The sequence below is a fragment of the Montipora capricornis genome, chromosome 1, assembly GCF_036669925.1.
Source record: "Montipora capricornis isolate CH-2021 chromosome 1, ASM3666992v2, whole genome shotgun sequence".
NCBI classification, from domain to species: Eukaryota; Metazoa; Cnidaria; class Anthozoa; order Scleractinia; family Acroporidae; genus Montipora; species Montipora capricornis.
Window position 1 is genome coordinate 35,292,078 of NC_090883.1, and position 22,942 is coordinate 35,315,019.

Sequence of the window (22,942 nt, forward strand, 5' to 3'; positions counted from 1 at the left end):
GAGACAATCCACTATCACGGTGTGTACAGAGTACAAAAGTGCAGCTTTATTTTTCACCACCATTATGTACAAATAGTTGCCCTTACAGAGGAAATACGTACTGGTTGCATTTACACGGAATCAGTGCGTGATCGCACGGATAATCAATAATTTACAGCCTTTCCTCTTTCGATCAGTAGAACGGTATTCAATTGAGTGGTTTAAGGGGGGCTATGGAATGATTTTTTTTTAAATTCCAGCGCAACTGCTCCAAAGCAATGCTACAACATTCCTAGAAATTTGGGGAAGACATTGAATAATTTCTAACTGGAAGCTGTCATCCAAAGTAAGTTCTTGGGCATTTCTTTAAGACATGGAACGAGAGTTCTAAAACTTGGGCCTTAATTGTTCAAATTGCAATCCCTTGTAGCCTTGCTATCGGCGTAATATCAAAATACAGTTTACGGTCTCGTCGCAGGAAAAGTCTTAACTACGCTGCGTCAGTATTTGAGGGTTTTCAGTAGTTTGCAGACATATTTTAACATTATACCAGGAGAACTGAAAAGTGTGACAGAGACCCTCTAATCCCAAACCAAAGTAACCACTTTCTATCACTTCTTGCCGATCAAAACGGAAAGAAACAAAATGCAGCCAGCGGAAATCACAGGAAAACGGAAGCCAGCAAGACTGCCAGTGATTGGCTGTGAAGGTGACGCGAGATGATTCTTATTGAAAGATAATTACCGCATAATTTTGAAAACCCCTCAAAGATGGGCAAAATGACATCACCTTCCCATCTGACAACAAACGACAAACCCCACAAGTTAATGGTTCTCGTGTATTTTTTGACGAAACGTATCGAAAACTCGACGCACGCGAACAGGGGTAGATTTCTGGCCAAAGTGCTCCGCAAAGATCTCCTTTTGGTCAAATTAGGCAAGACCTCTATCACGAAAAATTCTTGGATCCTTGGAAAGATCTCTTCGTCGTCACATAATCGCAATTACCGAAAAACCACAGAGTCTGTACAAAGAACGCGCCCTTCGCGTGACTAGGCTGTGTGTTGAGGAGAAACATCGGAGATTTCTCTTTAACATCACCTCGGTCGACGTTTGTGTTTCGCTTTCTTCTTTCTCTTCTTTTTCACGACTGGCGCACCTGAAAATAATACAGAGAGCAAAAGAGATACACACACTTAATTCACCACTCCCTCTACGGTCCGTTGGCCGCTAGGTGATGCGAAATTTCTCTTCTCACACGGTTATGTAATATCCTCTATGTATTAGTCTACTTGACTGGATATTATCCAGTTGTCTTTAGACGATAAACCGTATGCAAATAGTGAAACCTTGAGTTTCCGTTGATTGCTTGTCTCCAGTGGCAATAACGGAATGAACACACAGGATAACAGCATAAAGATTGAATAGGTTTGGCATGCAGTAAAGGCTCGGGCGCACTTGGGAACATCTCTTGTGACAATTGAATGGATGGCGCCACCTAAACGTTATTCTCCTAGCTGTGTGCGGGACGATTATCACATGAAATTTGTTTTATGCCCAATTGGCGCGAGAAGCATAAGCGCGCGGAGAATGGGGAGAGACGCTGTCCCCATTCTCCCCGCGGCCTTGCCGCTGGTTAATTTCCCTCTCGCGCAAACAATACCGTCAGCTTCGCAGGCTACCCAAGATCCCACGAGTCTTACAGAGTTCCAAGGTAAAGCGCTCAACCCAATAATGGGAGGGTCATGGGTTCGATTCATGAAGAGGAGCCCTGGGGTTGAGTCCGAATATGCCGAATGATTGATGTTCATTTATCAAATGGCCCGAAAAATTTGACCTCTTCCCCACAAAACTATACACATTTACTAACCGGCCGGCGAGTTCTCCTCGCCTGTTGAAACGTTCGATTCTTCTTCCCAAGATAACCTATGAAACAAATGTAAGCAATAACAAACTCAGGGGTGTATTTTCCGTGAGAGAAACCTACGACCTAAAAAAGAGACACCACAAATTGTTCGTTGAATCAAGCAAAATTTGAGACCTGTTCACGTTCAATTTATCTCTCAGGGCTTGCAATTGCCCATCGCCATCTTCATAGCTGTCAACATCTAAAGACAAACAAACAAGATTACTAGCATAAATTTTGGCATAATTGGAGAAAAAAGCATAATTTTTTTAAACGACCATGGCCACGGTATAATTAGCAAATTTTGGCACTTTTTGGAGCATAAATTCATAAAATTCAGTAAACATGATGTATTTTCTACAGAAACAAATTAAATCTAGGTAGTATGTTCTTGCAATGCGTGTTTTAGCTACGCTACTTGCTCTGACATACTTAGTCACTAGGCCTCTTTTGGCGAATTCTGCGTGCGCAGTTATTCCTTTGGAGGAGTCTGGTACTCTGGTTTCCTATCCGGCTTCACAGCGGGGATTGCGTAAGCTAGCACAACTGCCATACGACTCCACCATTTGGTGTCGTTATTGCTCGCCTATATGTACAGAATTTACGTCATTTTGTGAGCATAATTTGGCAAAATTTCGAGCACTGCTCGTAGCATAATATGCCACTTTTAGGAGCACAATCCGCCAAGGCCAAGCAGTGGTGATTGCCACTGTGGCCCGGGTTCCTTTCTGCACAGCATCTTCATTGGATTGCATTCACTTGTTGATAATCTGCTCTGCTCTGAGAGTTTTCTGTCAGTAGTACTCCGGCTTTTCCGTATGCCTCAAAACAAATATTTTCTTTACTTGTTTGATTTTCTTTCGTTTCCAGGGCCTCAAGGTTTTTAAACTGTTTGGCGTGACTCTCTAAGCGCGTTTTTGAGACGCGGACGGCAACATGAAGAGAACATTTCGCGTGTCAGGACAGTAGTGCCTCCCAGCTAGATTTTTATGCTAATCATCTCTGATGGAGAAAAGATACTTAATAGCAATCTAAATGTAGGTCCTGAATAGACAATGTGCCCCGCTTGTCTGGTGTTTTCTCAGTTGTCCTTTCGGCTGTCGTCAACCAACCAGTTTCCCATCCTTCCCTCCCACGGGTGCATTATACCTAAAAACACATTCATGGGACTTATTCGCCCGGGCGGCCATATTGGCCATAGAAGATATATTTCGTATCCTGAGCCTCGACTTGAAATGTTTGGGAACGAGTTTCGGTGAGGCAAAACAAAAGTTTTCAATCCATCGGGACTCAACATGGCTGCCGTTTGATTCAGGCCCATTGCTACTCACCAATAACATCATCGGGTTCCAAAGCACTTCTGCTATGAAAGATAAAAGCACAGGGGTTTGAGTATCGCTAAAGGACTTACTCGAAGCGGTATTGTGGTCTGACCTAATCTTGTCGAGGGCATCTTTCACTTCCTAAATAAAATTGTAAACTGTGTAACAAGGGGTCTGGCCAAAGTCCCCCCACAAAAAGCATTGTAAATTGGGTCTTTCTGCAGGTACCGGAAAGCATTGTGTTTTTAGTCACTTGGGATTAGTCTTTATTTGGAGTTATTTTGTTTTCTGTCTTTGCTTCTTTTGTTTTACGTAATTTGTGCTCCGGTATCTGCAGAAGCTGCCTGTAAATTAGTCCTCAAAAGCCCCGAGGGGAGAGGCTAATAACTTCGCTTCGCTTCACGTCACTTCACAACGCTAACCTACTGAAACAAGAGCGGTGACCTCAAGACCTACGGCGGCGACGTCAACGGACGTCAAACTCTTTCTCAATCGCTCCAATTGATTCAGCTCCTTCAAACAAGCTGAACTACCCTCCCACTGCATTCGTAGGGACGGTATTTAAAATAAGATGAAAAATTAAAATTTGGCGTTGCGTTCACACGTTTCCCACAGACCTTGAAAACTTGGTATTTTACGTCGCAGATTTGCAGGGAAAGGGGAAGAAATGAAGAAAAATTTAAAATGCACGTGCTGAGCCACTGTTCTGTTCACTAAATGCCATTGTTTCAGTGGTGGTGTCCTTGAAAAATAACAGTGCTGCGCGAGAGGGAAGCATTTTGATGCATTTCTTTCCCGAAAACAGCAAAACAACAACGAAAACTGACAAAAACTTTTTAAAGCTTCAAAGCTTTTTAACTCCCTAAAAGGAGGCTCGAAAGAGCGCACGTCAGCAGCACGCATCAGCTGATAAATCAAAACAGGCGACCTACAGTATATATATTCCATTAATTTCCTTCCAACAAAAATGGTATCAATTCTTTAACTTGACCTTTCCAGGGAAGTTGTCATCGTCAACCTTCCCTATTTCTGGTCAAATAGAGGACATTTCAACAAATAGTTAACTTAAAGATGATTCTTACCCGTCCGCTCGCAGCCTTCCGACTGGGGGTTCCACTTCCGAATAGCCTAAAATTTTAATGCAGCAAAGTTATGACGAAAATTCACAAAATCTACACTAACTGCTGGAAACCAATCGTGGCTCACGCGTGCACATTTTCCCGTGCTTTGTGTAGGCTACGTGTAATTACTTCGAGTTTTGATTGGTTTACCGGATTTTCTCTGTTCTTTTTGATTGGCCAAAGTAATTACTTTGGTTTTGGTTTTGCGACACTCGATTGAAACTTGCTCTATGACAGCCAGTCAAGTGATCAGCCATAAATTTCCACTACGGCTCAAACAAGGTTCTCCCGGGTCGTCGGATCTCCAGTTACGACTAAAGTAACGAAAGACAGAAATCATCCTCGCACTCATCTGCACAATTTAATGACCCATTGACTCCTCGGACGTCAAAGGACGCCCCAGTCGAGGAGTAAAATCTTCAGGTGTTTGAGTAAAATCTGTTAAGCCTCACTCGCAGGGATCAATGGGCTAAGCTAGTGTTTCTTTATATAGACACATGAAAATTTCATGCGTCTCCAACGGGATCTCGAACCCATGACCTCTGCAATGCCCTGTCACAGCGTATTTGGACTCCCCGGTCCAGCGAAAAAAACCTTAAATGACCATGACCACAACCAGGTTTTCTGAGCCTGCGAGACTGAGCACCCCCCTTCCCCCCCCCCCCATCCCCAGCAAACCATTGTTTTAACGAAAACCACTGGTCCGCAACCTTGGTTCTGGTCATTGCTGTCTAAGGTGTTCCGGTCCAGTGACCCGTTTCTCGAAAGTCCCGAAAACTTTTCGCAACCGAAAAGCCATTTGTGGAACTGCCAACCACTTATTTTGGAAAGCCGATCTTTTAACATGTGTTGAAGGTAACAAAAAGAAAAATGACTGAAGTTTGAACTTAAATCCTCTCCGTTCTTGAGATACAAAGGGAAGTATGACACCCGAAAATGGCCCGTAAAGTTTCGGGACTTTCGAGAAACGGGCCTCAGATCAGCTACCGGATATAGACCTTTTTGCAGATACGGCGGCCATTTTGATTTCTGTTGTTTCGAAAGACATTATGGGTTGCTCAGGGGGGCAAATTAATATGTATTTGCCCCCTGGGCATCCCATAATAGCTATTTGAAACAATAGAAATCAAAATGGCCGCCGTATCTGCAAAAAGGTCTATGGATCCCCTTTCACGGATTACGTCACCAGATCTCCTGGCCAGGTGTTAAAGGGTTATCAACATCCAGGTCCGTTCAGAAACAATAGGGAGCTTAAGCAACGACAACGGCGACGGCAACGAGAACGTCATCTCAAAATATAAATTTGCGTTATTTTAATCGCTTCGTGACTATTTCAACGTTTTTAATATGACAAGGGTGTGGTAATTCCTCAAAGATGACACCAGTCGGAACGGCACTTAATTTTAGGAGAGAAAATGAAAATTTATCCTCAAGTGCTGACGTTCTTCATAAAACCAAAAACTTGGCTATTTCACGTTGTTGTTTTGCTGACGACGGCAACGAAATGGACAAAAGTGAAAAACGCACGTGCAGGGCGTGCAAAGCTATTGTTTTTACCCTCTAAATATGCAAATTTGTGAAGTTCTCGTTGCCTTCGCCGTTGTCGTTGCTTAAGCTCCCTAATGTCCCCTTTAACCCACTCCCTCCTGAGAACGAGACTTACAGATTTTACTCTGTCTAATGCCCGACAATTTTACTGGTCAACTGGGGCCTCTACTTAAGGACGGTGCCTACTATTGTTATTGCGCATATATTCTGCGCATCGCGAGATACTCGGATTTTCTGTGGGGAATGCTTATTAACACAGGGATATTTTTGCGCGGTTCAAAACTACGCGGAGAAAGCACAACTTTGCAAGTACTCTAGGGGTAACAATGCATTTTTCAGCGATAACTAAGCTTCAATTTGGAAAAATTTGGATCCATTGCTTGGTATTTTAAAGCTTTTAACAAATATTGTTGATTATCTTTGAAAAATGCGTTACCCCAATTTTCTTTTTGGATTTCAATTTCACTTTTTAAGATCTGCTTTTCCCGCATATTTAGTAAACCGCGTCGTTGATGGCAATTTGTTATATACCTAAAAGCAAAAGCCTGACAGACTGTCTTTGATCATCAGAATGCTGAGGGCATCGGTGAGACCTGATAAAAGCACATAACAAATCAACACAGCTCGATTTGAAGATATTTTTTTTGGATTGGCTAAAAATTGCAGTGTGTACATGTAGTTTTAATGATGAAGCACAATAAAAATTGCATTCAAACTAATTGCAGTAAGCTTTAAAAAGAAGTTTTAATGTTCTCGTTCCCTCTCTTGCTTGTTTCACTTTTTGGGCCATTAGTTAATATTTCTTGAAGTTGTGAAACGTGGGTCAAAGCACATTCATTAGCCATAGGCAAAATTTGGCCATACGGCTTGTTATGCAGTTTATAATCATTTAGAGAAATGAAAGAGGCCTTGTTCAGAACAAGGCCATGTTAAAGGGAAGGGGTTCTTTAACATCCCATCACGACCTCGAAGTTTGGTTCGGCCAGGATTCCGACCCACAAACCCCTGCATGGAAGCCAGATACTCAACAGAGTTTCTGTTTCAATCTCCCACCGACGCAGTACCACAGTTTCTTTATAAACTAAAATTTTGTTAGTTGTAAAACAAGTGTTGCTTTCTTTTTAAAAGAACGAAGAGATTTTCACTCATACCTTGTACACATTCTTGATGTGTGCTCTGATATCACACCACATGTCTACAACATGGAAGGAAGGAAATGATGGTTGCATGAACCACTTCAATTGTCATTTAACTTTATTTACTTGATAATTACTTTAAATAGTTATTTAATATTATCTACATTTAGCATGTACTAGCTCTTTCTTCAATACTGATTAATTTAGCTAGAGCTTTATCAATAGCTATATAAAAATAACCTCATCTTTTAATACTGCAACTGCATTGTGGTAGTGGCCAACTCAAAAGCTTTGCTCCTTCGGTTGTTACACACTTTTCCAATATAATTATAACACACATAATTCAACATGGTAAAAAAGCTAGCTTTGTCTCTATTGTCATCTTACTATCATTGTATATTATTATAATTTGAGTGTGTGTGAATAAATGAAGTTACTCGAACTCGAATGCAAACCCAGTGCAGTTTTGGAGCAAAAACCTCAAAAGTTCCTCATTCGATCAAAATCGCACTGACATCAGAAACCAGAAGGAGGAACTTTATGAGGTTTTGCTCTAAAACTCACAACTCTGCCATATGTCTAGAGGGCAGGTTGTACGCCATTTCACAAACAATCTACTGTTTCATAAGTTATTAACTTCAAATCACCTGTGAAAGGAGGGCTTTCTTCTCCTCTGAAAAAGAACAAACCCAAACAAACCACCTTGTATCATTATCGTTTAAAACTACTGGAGAGATGTCCAAAGTGAGGGTTCCTACTATTTGGGATAAGATACAACTGACTTCTTTAAAGTTGAAAAACCATCTAAATAGAGTTAATGTTCCCATTGCACCGACACTAAACCTACTCTCCATAAAGAACTCTTAATTAAGTGGTTACAGAGAAGAAATGCTATAATCATATCACAATCTTAAAATGTACAAAAATTAAATAGTTCTAAACAGTAAATGGATTATAACATACCATGGAGAATTGACTTCACGACTAGTTACTATAAAGAACACCATCTATAGACAGTTTTCTATTACAGAATTTGGGTCATTTACTGCTCTCATATGCTTGCTGCATCACCGCTTTTTGATTACTTTTCTTTTTCCAACCTTCAGGAATAAGATCCTCGAAAATATAATTATATTCCATTCTTTAGTAGATTCTTCTTTAGAAAAAATTGCCCATCTTTCAGGGCAGTACAAAAATTCAGCAATAATTTGACGCGGAGAACCATTATTCCTGCCAATGCAATTTTCATCTGTTTGCTCTGGAATTTCGTAAAACCTCAGATTGAAGCCTCTTGAATAACGCTCCAATGGCAAAAGCCGTTCGTAAAACAAATTGATCGTGTAAGGGATTAGTTAACATGCCCTGCTTAACCTTCTTTATCTTACAATCAATGTCATGAATTTTACTAATGACTTTTTCAAAATTCTCAGTGGTCCCTAACAGTGCATCCTAATTTCTGCACCCAATGTAAACTATGACTTGTGCAATTCAATCACACCAGAAACGCAGCACAAAAGAATTCATGTGATTTTAAAAAAACTGAAAGCTCGCCATGTACACTGACTGATTTTGTATTGATCCTTCCTGATTCTTATTTTTTATTCTTTGCCTCTATACAATTTGTAACACAACACATACCATTCCCAAGAGGTTTAAAGGCAGCCACTGTCAGCCCCGTCTAAAACAAAAGAACTCACGGATTATTTTCTTTTTGAAGTGCCTATAGGCTGCATGCAGGGTTTTCCTGGCTTTTGTTTACAATCAAAAGATGAACAGTGATGCAAATGCTGTAATTATTTATTTTAACGTTCAAAACTGACCAATTGGACCTCAGAGGGTTGGGTCCAGGGAAATGTGACGTCAAAGGCTCACTAGCTTAAAATTTCAGGGTATGAATGCAGCTTATATATGCAAAACGTGAGTTTAAAAGTCTGAAAGCCCATAACTCCCATGCTGCATATTAATTCTGCGGCATACACACGCATTGCATTCTTAAAATAGTGAGCCTTTGACGTCATTTTCTTTTCGATCCATCTCTGTCAAGAACTTAAAGTTAGTAATGGCAGACCATAAAAGAGGAAAATTCTAGTTAAAATAAACAGGTGTCTTTAATTTTTAAATCAAGGCTTAAATCTCTGGCCTGGGTTGCTCGAAGCATGGTTAGCGCTAACCAGCGTTAAATACCATGGAAACGTATAGGATTTGATACCTCTTAACCAACGGTTAGCGCTAACCAAGCTTCCAACAACCGGCTCCTGGTCGTTTAGTGTTTAGTTAACATAGTTTTAAAATCCAACGAAAAATAAGAATTGATTTTTTGGTCACAGTGGCACTTTAACCTGTTGATTTTACAATTAGGAATTTTTCTGTAGAAAAAAGGTTATGAGTAACAAACTGAGTGCCAACTTATTCTTTTTAAGCTCTAAACCTGTAAATCTTGGGGTTCACAATTGATTGGAAATTTGTGCCAGCTCCTCAGGAATCTGAATCACTTGGGATCTCAAACCTCATTAAGGTGCGTGATTGCAAAAAAACCATGTTGCATCTCATTCACAACACATCAAAAATCAACAGACCTCATTGTATAATGCCTTGTTCCTTTAAAAACTGAATTTTTGTAATCCTGCACCTCAATGCCAAATCTGGAGGGATTTCAAGGAGAAATTCCAGTTGGAATTCGTCTGGAAAACATCAAACTAATGAATGACGTTACCCTAACTGCTGGTAACTCCCCACTGTGAACAGAGCTTGGTGTCCCTGGACGAGGGGTACCAGCCTCACCTAAAAGGAAAAAATCTTTATTTTACAAGCATAACATGCACCAGTGAACTAAAGTTACTGATAAACTTGTGGCCCTCGGTGCACACATTTTATCCCCCTTCCTCCGTCAATGCTCCGTTTTACGGCCATTTAAAGCTACAGCTTTACGGATCAGAGGAAAGTCGAAACAGACGTCCGTCGAATGAGACGTGGGTGACTTAATGACAGTTATGCCTTGCAAAGAAAGGTTTCTTATCCAAGTAATGTGTTTTGTGCAAATAAGAGTCAGCTTCAATTTTGATGGATAAAAATTCATGCTTAAAGTGCCCCTGTTATAAAAGAAAAATACACTTCCTTTTTTTTCTTCAGATTTTGAAATTGTGTTTGCTTAACGCCTGACTGGCAAAATTGTGAGCTTTGGGTTTTATCCAAAGGCCGTTTACTTCGAGTGTAAGTTTTGGATTTCACGGCCCGCCATTACTCACGTTCAAAACTGACCGATTGGAACTCAGACGGTTGGATCCAGGAAAACGTGACATCAGAGGCTAACTAGCTTGAAATTTCAGCGTGTGAACGCAGCTTATTATATACGCAAAGCGTGAGCTTAAAAGTCTGAAAGCCCAAAACCTCCGTGCTGCATATTAATTTTGCAGCGTACACACGTATTGCATTGTTAAACTAGTGAGCCTTTGACGTCATTTTCTGCTCGATCCAGCTGAGTCTCTCAAGAACATAATGTTAGTAATAACCGACCATTAAATAGGAAAATTACAGTTTAAATAAGGAGGTGTCTTTTTGAAATCAAGGCTTAAAACGTGGGTCACTGCGTGTTTTGTTAACATAGTTTTGAAATACAAAGAAAAATATAAATTGATTTTTTGGTCACAGGGGCATTTTAAGGACGGTGCCTACAATTGTTATTGTGCATACATTCTGCGCATCTCAAGATACTTGGATTTCCTATGGCTGGTGCTTATTAAAACAAGCATATTTTTGAGCAGTTCAAAACTATGCGGAGAAAGCAGAACTTAGCAAGTGATCTCGGTATCCAAAAAGAAAATAATTATGGGGGTAACCACGCATTTTTCAGAGATAATTAAGTTTCAATTTGGAAAAGAACACCATACATTGCTTTGCACTTTAATTAGCTTTTTACAGATAATGTTGATTAATCATCTTGAAAAATGTGTGGTTACCCCCAATTTTCGTTTTGGACTTCAATAACGGAACCAAAAGGTCGAGGCAGCAGCAAGCAAATCGTGATCTTTAAGAAAGTTAAGACATTTTTTACTTTAAAAGACATGTTTCAATGTTACAAACATCATCGTCAGTTACAGAATATTTGAAAAACCGTTAGGACTATATAACAACTAAGCGAAACATGCATAATTAAATATGATTAAGTGTCTTGTCACTTAATCATATTTAATTATGCATGTTTCGCCTTGTTGTTACATAGTCCTAACGGTTTTTCAAATATTCTGTAACTGAAGATGACGCTTGTAACATCGAAACATGTCTTCGAAATTAAAAAATGTCGTAACTTTCTTAAAGATAACGACTTTAATAACACTTGTTAAGATCTGCTTTTCCCGCATATTCATTAAACTGTGCAAACATACCTTTGAATTAGTAGGCACCATACTTAATTTTAAAAAAGCATAACTTCAAGGTCATGGGGTAAAAAACGTACAAATATTATTTTTCTTAATTCCCAAGAGCCTAAAAATCATGTTTCTCATCTTAAACTGAATTTCCATGAATTGCAATTTGTCAAATAAATTCACTGCATGTAAAGGAGATTATATATGAAATGAATCATATATTAAACTGCGGATATGAAATCACGTAAAGCTATGATCCTTGTCAGACCATTGCACTGGAAGCACGAGGTTATGGGTTCAAACCCTGTTGAAGTCCTGAATTTTTCAGGTTTCTTAATGCAATACTACTACTGAAATTGTGTTCATAACTGCGAGGGTCATAGCTTTACTTAAAACCACTGTGGTACTTAATTCTGTACTGCAATTACTCTTAAACTACAGTACTTGCCATTTCTCCTGGGAGCTTTAGCTCTTCTGGGAGAATTTCCCTATAATAATGATTAGTAAATTAATGTTACTCTGCATTAAATTCCAGGTACAAAAGTATGTAACTATAGAACTTAATAGGTGTAAAAAAAATCATATCTATTATAGAACCTTGGTTAATCTGCAATTTAGGGTACTTTCTTTACCTTACAAAGATTGAATAGCATAAAGAATTGTCTCACCCTATCTTTTTTATTCTTCTTGCCTGCAAAATGAAAGAGGTTTTTTTAGTTCTTTAGGTTGTAAATCAGAAATAACACATTTGTGTGCATGAGACTTCCCAAATTTGCCAATTAATCCATTCACCCCTGGAAGTAAGACTGACAGATTTTACTCTAACGCCGCCAGACGATTTTACTCGTCAACCTACTGCCCAGGCATCCTAGGGCATTTGAGGTGTCAATGGGTTAATGCCAGCATGTATTAATACCATGCTAGGAATGCTGACACATTTTTGCAAGATACATAAAGATTATTATTATTATTATTATTATAATTATTATTTAAAATCACCTGGCTTTCTATCTGAGTTCCACGTCCAGTCATCATCAAAGTAGTTATCATCTTCATCTTCTCCATCCATTAATTTCCCTGTAGTTGCAAGCCTAGCAAAAAAATGCACTAAATCAATAGAGGAAACATAGCTGAACTAAAAAATCAGCAAAATTATACAGGGCCAAAGCCTTTCAATTATGTCCAGAAATACCCCTAATTAGGTAGATGCACGTGGATTTCAATGAGCACCACGAAGTGTCCCACAAACACTGCTCATCCTGTAAGTATAAACAGCCACATTTACCCTAAGCTACTATCGATCCAAGACGTCCGTGGACAAGGGCTTTTTTTCAGTCCACTTCATGGACTGTTGATTTCAGTCTGCAATTGAAAAATTTTGATCCAGTGGTAACCCTTTTTGCGGCTCTGCGGTTTTGAAAATACCCGGACCACGTCGCACTAGTCCTTCGTTCTTCCCACAGCCGAGAAAAGAAAAAACCTGAAGAAAAGTTTCCACCTGCTTCTTATTTCCTCGAACAAGGCTTTTCCTGGGTTACCCGTAATAGCTTTGGCCGGTTTTACTTGCCGTCAACATTGTTTCACGTTTTTTTCGCTTTGGGAAGAGCAACAGAAAATAGCGTCACAAGATCAGCATTTTCAAAACTGCAGAGCCACAAAAAATGTTATCACGTGATTAGAATTTTTTAACCGCAGACTGAAATCAATGGTTCGTGAAGTGGGCTGGAAAAAAACCCTTGTCCACAGACGTCTGAGATTGACAGTAAAAATAATGCTGACCTTTACCCATACCTTATTGTTGGAAATGGTAGCAAGGGCTTAGACTTACAGAGACAATTTGCGTTGGAATTTGTCAAAATTGGGTGTGCACGTAATTATATATAGGTGCATTTGTGGACATAGTGTATCTTTTCAGTTACTGACCTTCGGCTTGCCAATCGACTGCTGTTACGCCCCATCCCCATGCACTTTTCCAAATGAGGAGCAAACCTGTTGGCCGCTAGGTTTCTTTGACAATTTGGACAAATACACTCCACTTGTTTCTTTAAAGGTACTTGACCAAATACGTCCAACCCTTCACACTCTACTACCTCTGAAAAGTCAAACAAAATGCTGATAAAATAACTAAGTAAAAAAGCAGCATTTTCCTTCATTTGCCTTACTCTTTTTGAGAGATATTTTATAAAAGCAATAGAGGACTTCTAAACACTCAGGGAATTGGGGGAATTCTTGACAGTTATGCAAACCAGAGACACTTTCAAGGGCTTGCGTAACTGTCTTGAATTCTGCCAACTCCCCCTGGTGTTTAGGTGAGGTTATGTAAACAGGGGAAAAGTCCTCTGTTGCTTAAGGATGGTGCCTACTAATTAAAGATATTTTTGCCCCTGTGTGTGATTATGCAGGAAATGTAGATCTTAACAAGTGTTATTGAAATCCAAAAACAAAATTGGGGGTAGCCACGCACTTTTCAAAGATAATTGATGAATAATACATGTATTTGTAAAAAGCTGTAAAATACAAAGCAATGTATGGCGTTCTTTCTCAAATTAAAACTTAATTATCTCTCAAAAATGCATGGTTACCCCCAATTTTCTTTTTGAATACCAAGAGTATTTACTAAGATCTACTTTCTCCGGATAGTTTTAAACCGCGCAAAAATATCCCTGTATTAGTAATCACCGGCGATATGAAATCGGAGTATCTGGAGTTGCGCTGTACGTATGCGCAATAACAATATTAGGCACCGTCCTTAATTATAGCACTTTTTAAAGAATGTCAAACTTTCATATTTCTTAATTTAAAATTAATATCAATTAGCATTCATGGAAGGAAAGTACGTCGAAAATGGGTTAAGACCATTTATTTTCATTCTGGGTCATTCTCCATGCAAAAAGCTGCTATACTTTTTCTTTGTTTTGTAGGCAAGTGTTATGGTTAGGTTGTTTCAAGTTTGTTTTCTCTTTTGTTTCCTTTATGTTACATCAAGAGATACACAAGTTTCAAAGGCTATTACACCAAGGATGGGCATTTCATTCTTCCCACTACCTTCCCTATCAACATGACTTTGGCTTAAAGGAGCTGTTTACAGTCAAATTTTGCAACATTTGTTTTAGGTTTTAGATAATTTGTTATTCTTTGAAATTTGCATTCAGCAAATTTGCTGTTTTATTGCTTCGAGCATCTGTTTTCTTATATACAGTACTTAACCCATTGACTCCCAGGGGTTCCCCATTGACGAGTAAAATCGTCTGGCGTTAGACAGAGTAAAATACTAAGTCTGGCCGGTTTCGGCCGGTTTGGATGCCAATGGGTTAATGCAGGGCTCGAAATTGCGACCAATACAGTCGCATTTGCGACTAAATTTTCCCTTTGCAACTAAAATATCTGGAAAAGTTGCAAATTTGCGACTTGTTGTCACCTTCGCTCTTTCGAAACAAAAGGGTTAGCGGTTGCCACTTTGCCGCTACTTTTGCTAAAATAAATTAATAAATGCAAAATTATTTTGTTTCTCGCCGTGAATTTTCTCTGAAGATAGCGTAATTGTCGGGTAATTTAGCTGCAACCTTACGTGCACAGCTCCATTCCTTTGATCATTCGCCATTTTCAGTGGTTTCTTTACACACAAGTATTGCGGGCTCATATTTCTGCTAAACCGCTTACAACACAATGTAGCACGGCCATTTTGCGACTAAAATTTGCGAAATTGCGACTAAATTTTCGCATGTTATCGCAAAATGCGACTGGATTTTTTCGTTAATTTCGAGCCCTGTAATGGGCACCAGTCTGAGATCATGTACTTGTTTCTTTGGAGTTTCCTTTGCAGACTACTTGACAGAGCGCAAAAACCGCTGATTGGCTAGAGAATAATGACGTAAAATGGCTTTTTTCGCGTAACTGCGCCTGCGCAAACTCTAAAGATTCGAAGTGATCGAGACAGTGATCGATCGAAGTGGAGAATAACACTCTAGCATTTGTCAAATTTTGTGGAAAGTTAGACGACTCATACCCTGGGTGCCAGAGGAATTTTTTTTCAAGGTCGGAGAGAACACTCAGCGATTCCAAATCAACGGTCGAGGACACACGATTGATTACTTCGCAAGTCTGCATGTCAAGTAGCAATGCGTCCTCTTGTATCATTTTGTTGGTTTTGGCTACTGTGAATTTTCTTGACATGGGGTGTTGGTCTGCCCCCAGATTATTTAAAAATCTTGCAGAAACCAGCGAACTGGCAACGAAATTCTTCTTTGTTCTCGGGAACTACAGGAGCAACTTGGTCTTGATGGACGAAAGGTTTTTGCTTTTGAAAATAAGTTTGGCTGGCCGTTGTTATTGAAGACTGTAACGTAACGCGGTCATACAACTTTGATCGTATAAAATCGTCCACTGGGTTTCTTGCTGTAGATGAACTGTGAGTGAACTTCAGCCACAAAGTTGAATTTTCTTAACACCTGGGATTTACAATTTCCACGTCACGTAACCTTGACTGTTAAATGCCATCGATCTGTGCGAGGTTTTTGTTGCTGTTCCTCGCAAATATTTTTGCAGAAACCATTCCAGGAAATCTGCATCAAAGCGTCTTCCACTCAGTGTTTGGCAATATTGTCCTGATCAGTTGTGGAACAGCCCAGAAAAGTACATTACTGTAACAGAGTAACCATGTTGGTCAACTTTTTCATATTTATAAGTTTGCAAAACGGCTACAAAAACACATGTGCAGCAAAGCTTTGGAAGCATGCAAACACTTCAGGTACATTATATAATAATAATAATAATAATAATAATAATAATAATAATAATAATAATAATAATAATAATAATAATAATAATAATAATAAGCCTTACAGCTTTAGTTAGATGCGTACCCCTGACTGAAAGTTGTTTAACACTAAAAATTAGTATGAACGCCAAAAAATAATTATTAACAATTATTGTTTCGCTGAAGGCAAGGTGAATATCGGTTAATAAAAACCGAGATGAAGTTGAGGTTTTTGTTCACCAACATTCATAAAGTCTGAGGGAATATCGGAAACAATAATTTAAATTTGCCTGACAATAGAAGCAACTCAATTTCTTAGTAAATGATGCCATCATGCAAATCGCCTATTACATAGTTGATTATTTGAATAATACACATTTTCTTTAAAACAATTAATTTATTCGTCTGTCACCTGAACAAAACAGCTTGTGGCTATTTTGAAAAAACCGCTTCGGTGATTATCACGTAATAATAATCATCTCAATGACAAGCAATCAGTGCAGAGAACTTTCAGTAATTACACTAATAAGCATATAATTCCTATAGCACAAGACAATAATGAACAATAATATTATAATTCCATGAGTGCATGTTGATATGAGATCAACAACTCAATCATATCCATTGATTATTGTTTTATTAAATTTTCATTTGATTCTTAACACTTGGACATATTTAAAGGCAATCAGTTTACAGCGTGGTAACACTTGGCGCAATCAGTTTCCATATTATGTCATACTGTATAAGAGCTGTTAACTGAGTGAGTGAACCAATCAGAAAGCGAAAAACACAGTATCCGTGGTTCAAAATTTCATAATGTAAGGTATTATCTTTCCCCTTGTGCTTACTGTGTCATTATTCACTTTCTGTGTAATGGTTTTATCATTGTTTTTGTTTGTAGGAAATGGTAGCCATACCTGATTTATGAAGAAACTGAAGTTGTGCAGTAGTACAGCAACCTACTTTTACTCTCTGCAGATTAGCTTTCTTGGTTCATGGAAAACCCTTTTCATTATTGTAAATACATTGTGGCTTGGAAGATATTCTCAAACAGGTCTGGAGAATGTTCACCACCAAAACTTCCCATTTTGTCTGGATCATATAAGTTCTTTCCTCCATTTGTTTAGTGGTTGACTAGTGACTTGTGAAATTGTATGGTGCACAAGAGAGCTAAATGCAGTGTCTCCTTTAGTTGTAAAACATATATTAAAGGAACACAAATAATATTGTCATTGTTGTTGAGTAATGTTAGGATTTAGTACTGCCAGTGGTATTACAAGTGTCTCTTTTGAGTGGATTCCCCAACTTTCTGCTAACTTGACCCAAACAGATATATATAGGTGGAGAACAAATTCGGGAAAATGAAAGGAAAAAATACTAAACATGCATCAGTTGATTATTACAATACACTATTTTGTTTTGTTCAATATTATTTGCACTAGAAAGAAAATTAACGACCATAAGAATTTAGTCCGTGATAAGGAAAAGTTTGTTCTAAAACCCATATTGGAAATTTAGGCATTTGGGGTGCTTTTTCACAGGGTTACATGTGCATGGTATTAATTTTTATGTCAGTCCAATATTTTTCTTGAAAACTGTGTTGTCTCTATAACTTTGTCCTTTTTTGTGAAGCATGACATTTTCTTCTCTCAATTCAACATTTGATTTGTGTTGCTGATCTTGTTTTTCCAGCAAAAGTGTTATGTTGAATAATAATTATTTTTGTTATATAACTGTTTTTGCCCCCAGCAGCGCATGCTCTTATTGGTTACTTCAAGGTCACATGACATCTAACAAAAACACTTTTGTCGTTCAAAAGTCTCTGAGCAGGCAACAGTGCAAAATCTATGACCTCAGAGGGTAACAGTGCACTGTTGCCCGCAAATATTGACCGACGACCACCGTTGCTGTTCCCATTGCACGTTTTGATCCTATTTGTGCTATATAACAAATCACTTAATGAATGGTCTCTCAGGAAACAGTTCATTTTGTTTCCCTCGTCTGCGCCTCAGGGGAACATTGAAATTTTTAGGGAAACAAAATGAACTGTTTCCCTCAGGACCAGTCATTAAGTGTTTACTGTTGGGATAATAGCAAAATTATTGACCTTGGGTGTTTGGTGACACAGCTACATTGTAAAGCATAACCATTATGAAAATGATATCTGTTTTACCTTATTATAGTGAGCTAACTTTTTGGTGTGGTTTGACTCACAGGTCTTATAATAGGCCAAAAGCAATTTGAGAAATTCATGGGGTTGTGCATCGTGTTCAATGCAGTTTGTTCTGTGCATGTAAATAATAATATGAAATGAAACATGTTTAGTGGGGGGGGGTTAGTACTGCAAAGGCATTGGCATGTCATTGTCGTAATGAGCTAAACCCAAATACTTAACTTCATGTTTTTTTGTGAAAGTTTTTGTTTTCGTTATCGATTTTTCTCTGCTTGATATCCAGCTCCTGCTTTTGATTCTTGAGGGTTTTCTACCTGTCTGACTAATTCTGTGTAACTTAGTGCTTCAGTTCTCTTGGAAGATTTTTGGCACTGACAAAGAAGGGGGCGTAGAATCTATATTGAGGGGTAGGGGAAATTCAATTCAGGGGAGATTATTATTGCAACTATTGTAATGTTATTGCATCACTCACCTTCATTGGTGAAATGTATTCATCCATGTGGCAAATTCTGTAGTCTTGGTGAGCCAGTAGCAAGTGAATAAAAATTTTCTAGTGTGGTGAACTGTTTTGCTGGCATCAAAAACCAAAAAAATCGCTTTGCACATTGAACTAGAGCACCTTTGCTGACATTTTCAGTCTCTAAACGGAAAAAGCAGCTTACTTTGTTGAATAAACTTAACTCGCCCTTTGCAAAGAGTCCCATAAAGTTGAAAAAGCACACAATCCCCCGGTAGTCAGATGTGACAGTTGACATATTTTATTTTTAGTTACACAAAACATAGCAATGAACGTTGTTAAAGGGAAGAAAATAACAGGGTTTGTTGTCAATATTTGCCGCTGTTTAATATAACAGGCAGCCGCTCTGTCGCCTTGGCTTATAAAGCGAGAAAACTTACATTGTATGAACAATGTTGACAAGATATTAACTCGAAGTTAAAAACATACATGTACGCTATATGCATTTCAGGACAACCTACGACCCCAAAACCTCACAAACTATATCGAGTGGCGTGAAAGTATAAGGCACTGGACTTCGCTTTTCTGTGTAAAACCAGTTACAACAGTGAAGACGAACACTACCGGTAAAAAAACCTGCTTCTCTTCAAACTTCGATTTGAAAAAGTCTGTCTTGGTGTATGAAATCGGAATTCCACCTTTAAAGACCTCTTAAAAATTTTCATATCAACGAAAAAAAAGTCATATTTGATATGTTTCGCGAAAATAATTTACCTCCAACATATCTCTGTTCTGAGCTTAAAGAGTAACCGACCACCTTAAGAAACGCAAAACTCTAAACAACGAACGTCAAATGAAGCTTCGAAGCTCGTCAAAAACTCTATTGCTTTAGGCGTACTGGTTTTGGTCCGATCTCTTCCCTGACGGCTCTGAAGCATCGTTGAATGATGGCAGATTCAGATCATCTTTTTGCAAATTTTCTCAGAGAAACGCCAGCGGCGTGACAGCCTCGACAAGACGTGGTAGATTTTGATTTGTCGTCCGCCATTTTGAAAATAGAATGGCGGCAACACAAGTGTGATTCTAATGCGCATGTCTAGCGGTTTTTGCGCTCTGTCAGACTACTCGCTATTTAAAACAACTCTGACAGTTATATGATCATGATATAAAAGAGTTTTAAGACACTTTGAAACTCACCAAATTGTTTCCTCCTTCGTCAGCAAATTTACATAAGGAATAAAATTAAAAAAAACACTGCTTATTATAACTAATAACTTGTCAGTGCCAATGACGAGGCTACAACATGCATGACTCCTAGCTACTATTAGAGCGAACCCCCTGACTGCTTCCTTCTACACAACGTGATTCCTAGTACCCACTAATTTGATTCTCACACAACAATTTGAAATCTGAGTGAAAGCCCTGGGAGATGGCTAGGAACTCCAGTTTTCCCCTCTTATTATAAATCTTCACTTGATTTGATCAACTTTGATTTCATTAATTTTGATGTGCATTAAAAGTCTCCTACATTAGTAGAGCATATGTGCTCAGCTAGATGGGTTTGAGACTTAAAAGAGATAAAATACAAGCTTTTAATCATTTCAAAATTGTCACATCAACAAATTCTAATTCTGTGTTCCCTTCTTACTTGCCCCAGATGGTCAAACAAAGGCTTCATATTCTTTGTACCCAATCTCCTTATTAAAGTGATAGTATTGTCAAAAAATCAATTCCTCTTTTTCTTCAGATTTTGAAAGTGTGATTGCTTTTACACTTGACTGGCAATAAGTTTGAGCTTTAATTTTATTCAAAGGCTGCTTACTTTGAGTGTAAGTTTTGGATTTCACAGTCTGCCACTACTCACGTTCCAAACTGACCGATTGGACCTTAGAGGGTTGGATCTGGGGAAAAGCGACGTCATTGACTTGCTAGCTTAAAATGCCAGTGTGTAAACACAGCTTATTATATATGCAAAACATGAGTTAAAAGTCTGAAAGCCCAAAAGCCCCATGCTGCATATTAATTCAGCCTTGTACACATGCATTGCATTCTTAAACTATTGAGTCTTTGACCTCAATCCAGCTCTCTCAAGATTTTAAAAACAGGTTTCTTTTTAAACAAGGCTGAAAACTTGGGTCACTTACGTTTTAGTTAACATAGTTTTGAAATTCAAAGAAAAATAAAAATTGAGTTTTTGGTCTTAGTAGCACTTTAAAGCCAAATTTGAAGATTTCGAATTGTAAATATCACTTTGAAACCCGTAAATATTACAAAGGGACCAATTTAATTATTATACAAACATGTGTTCATCCGACTGCTCAAGGACACTGTAAACTCCACGTTTGATGGACCGGTGAATGTCAAAGCAAAGACCAACAATGACCTCGTCAATCAACTCACAGGCAATTGCTGATTCTGGACTGGGATCCTATAAAAATCAAGAAATGTTAAAAATAATTTCATCTGCAGTGTAATGTATTAAATAAAATACAATTTTAAAAAAATGCTTAAATTGTCCAGAAAAAAAGTGGTGGGATCACTTTAATTTATCTTTCGAAGCTATAAATTTATAATAACCTACACTTCAAATATATACCTTTATTTCATTTATCAGTCCTTTCAAAGGAACACATGAGCTCAACAAATTGACCAGCTCCCATCTGAGTGGCTTCACGGCTCAGGTGGTAAGGTATTGCATTTGCATAGCACCTCAATGAAGCCACCTGAATTTTTCAGTTGCCTGTGAGAGACAATTGCTTAAGGGTGCATTCGATTGACTATTCTGGAATAAGAATACGTGGAGTGATGATTCAAAACGGTAAGTTCGGTGTTTTGAAGCAACAAAGATAAAAGAGATATGTTTAAAATAGCATTTTAGCAGGTGTTTGTTAATTTAAATGTGAATCGTCATAAAAACGAAGGATTTCTAACTTCTATTCCGTGTATTGCTATTCCGGAATCGGTCTGTGTAAAACGTAGACTGCAGACTGCAGACCGGGGGTAAAATGCATACTTATGTTATAATTTAACTGTTGAAAAAGCCCAAATCCATTAGAAATGCAAACAGTTAAGCCTAAATATTGTTTTAAGCCTAATTAGGCCTAACGTTAGCATTTCTAAGGGGTTTGGGCTTTTTCGACAGCTACGTTATAACCTCAGTCTGCATTTTACCCCTGGTCTGCAGTCTGCAGTCTGCATTTCACACTGACCGATTCCGCAATACGGTTAATCAAACACACCCTAACCCTTTCATCCCTGAAGAGGCCCCCACTTACGAGTAAAATCGTCTGGCGTTAGACAGAGTAAAATCTGTAAGTGTCACTCTTAGAAGGGAAAGGGTTAAATTGTCCTGATATTAGTGCAAGAAACATTTCTACCTCTTGAAGCCATTCAAAATTGGCTTCATGAAAGGAAAGTTCTCAATGAAAAGTGAACTTAAAGACTAACTTCATTTTCTCAGTAGTTCAACACATAAAAAGAACTAGCGAAATTTCCGCGTATTAAAAACTGACCACACCCAGTACTTGAGCTTCTTGCCATCCCAGGCAAAAATAATAGTTGTGTGAATGTAAATCAAGTTGAGCAGAGCCACAAGTTTTTCCTCAAAACTTTCGCTTTGTCAATGTTGCCATCTATAATCTCAACAGTACAAGAAGCTCTACAAGAGTTTACTTATCTCACTATTCGCTGACTGATTTTGTGTTTGAGATAGCGAGGTTTTTTTTAGCAGTTTATGAAAAAACAGTTCACCTTCCAAAGGAAAGTAAGGGAACTGCAAAACATAACTATGATGAAAACGCGAATGGACAGATATATGTCAACAACACAAGGGAAATTCAAAAAAACGACACACAAAAAATATTCAGTGATTGAATGGTGCGAGATTATTCACATCTGTCCAGGAAAAATCTAATTTGCGTTCTAGACTATAAAGAATATCATGGAAGCAAAGATTTCGCCAACGAAAGATCTAATATTAAAACATCTTATAAAAACCCTTTTAGTGGACAAAGAATTTCTGAGAAAAGAGCAAAGGTAACCTACTTAAACTAGGACCAAGCTGTCCACCTCAGAGGGGGAACTGCCGTTCTCCAGCATGGTGGAAATGACTTTCCCTGTTGCTCAAAACCAGAACCTTGACGTGCCGGTATCCGCCATGATGAGGAAAATTGACGAATTTC

General features: G+C 38.4%; 1 protein-coding gene and 1 long non-coding RNA gene across 2 annotated transcripts; one reads left to right on the plus strand and one right to left on the minus strand.

The window, feature by feature from the left end:
• Positions 1 to 26: 26 nt before the first annotated feature.
• LOC138040316 (ataxin-7-like protein 3) lies at positions 27 to 21,183 on the minus strand. Its single transcript, XM_068886069.1, has 16 exons — positions 21,062 to 21,183; positions 19,959 to 19,972; positions 13,299 to 13,467; positions 12,375 to 12,466; positions 12,044 to 12,066; positions 11,824 to 11,863; positions 9,725 to 9,792; positions 8,650 to 8,689; positions 7,659 to 7,684; positions 7,027 to 7,070; positions 6,407 to 6,468; positions 4,289 to 4,334; positions 3,216 to 3,247; positions 2,020 to 2,086; positions 1,849 to 1,904; positions 27 to 1,137 (listed from the first exon to the last, which is right to left on the minus strand). Coding segments are annotated over exons 1-16 (843 nt in total). The 5' UTR covers positions 21,064 to 21,183; the 3' UTR covers positions 27 to 1,075.
• Positions 14,704 to 17,363, plus strand: LOC138040334 (uncharacterized). The gene is made up of 2 exons (XR_011130685.1): positions 14,704 to 16,122; positions 17,033 to 17,363. It is a non-coding gene; the product is annotated as an uncharacterized lncRNA (long non-coding RNA).
• Positions 21,184 to 22,942: the final 1,759 nt, after the last annotated feature.

Bases quoted from the DNA above. Each gene is read 5' to 3' on its own strand.
- LOC138040316 (XM_068886069.1), bottom strand. The intron at 3,248-4,288 runs GTAAGAATCATC...TATCTTTCATAG, and splicing joins GGAAGGCTGCGAGCGGACGG to CAGAAGTGCTTTGGAACCCG. The intron at 1,138-1,848 runs GTTAGTAAATGT...TATTATTTTCAG, and splicing joins CGAGGAGAACTCGCCGGCCG to GTGCGCCAGTCGTGAAAAAG.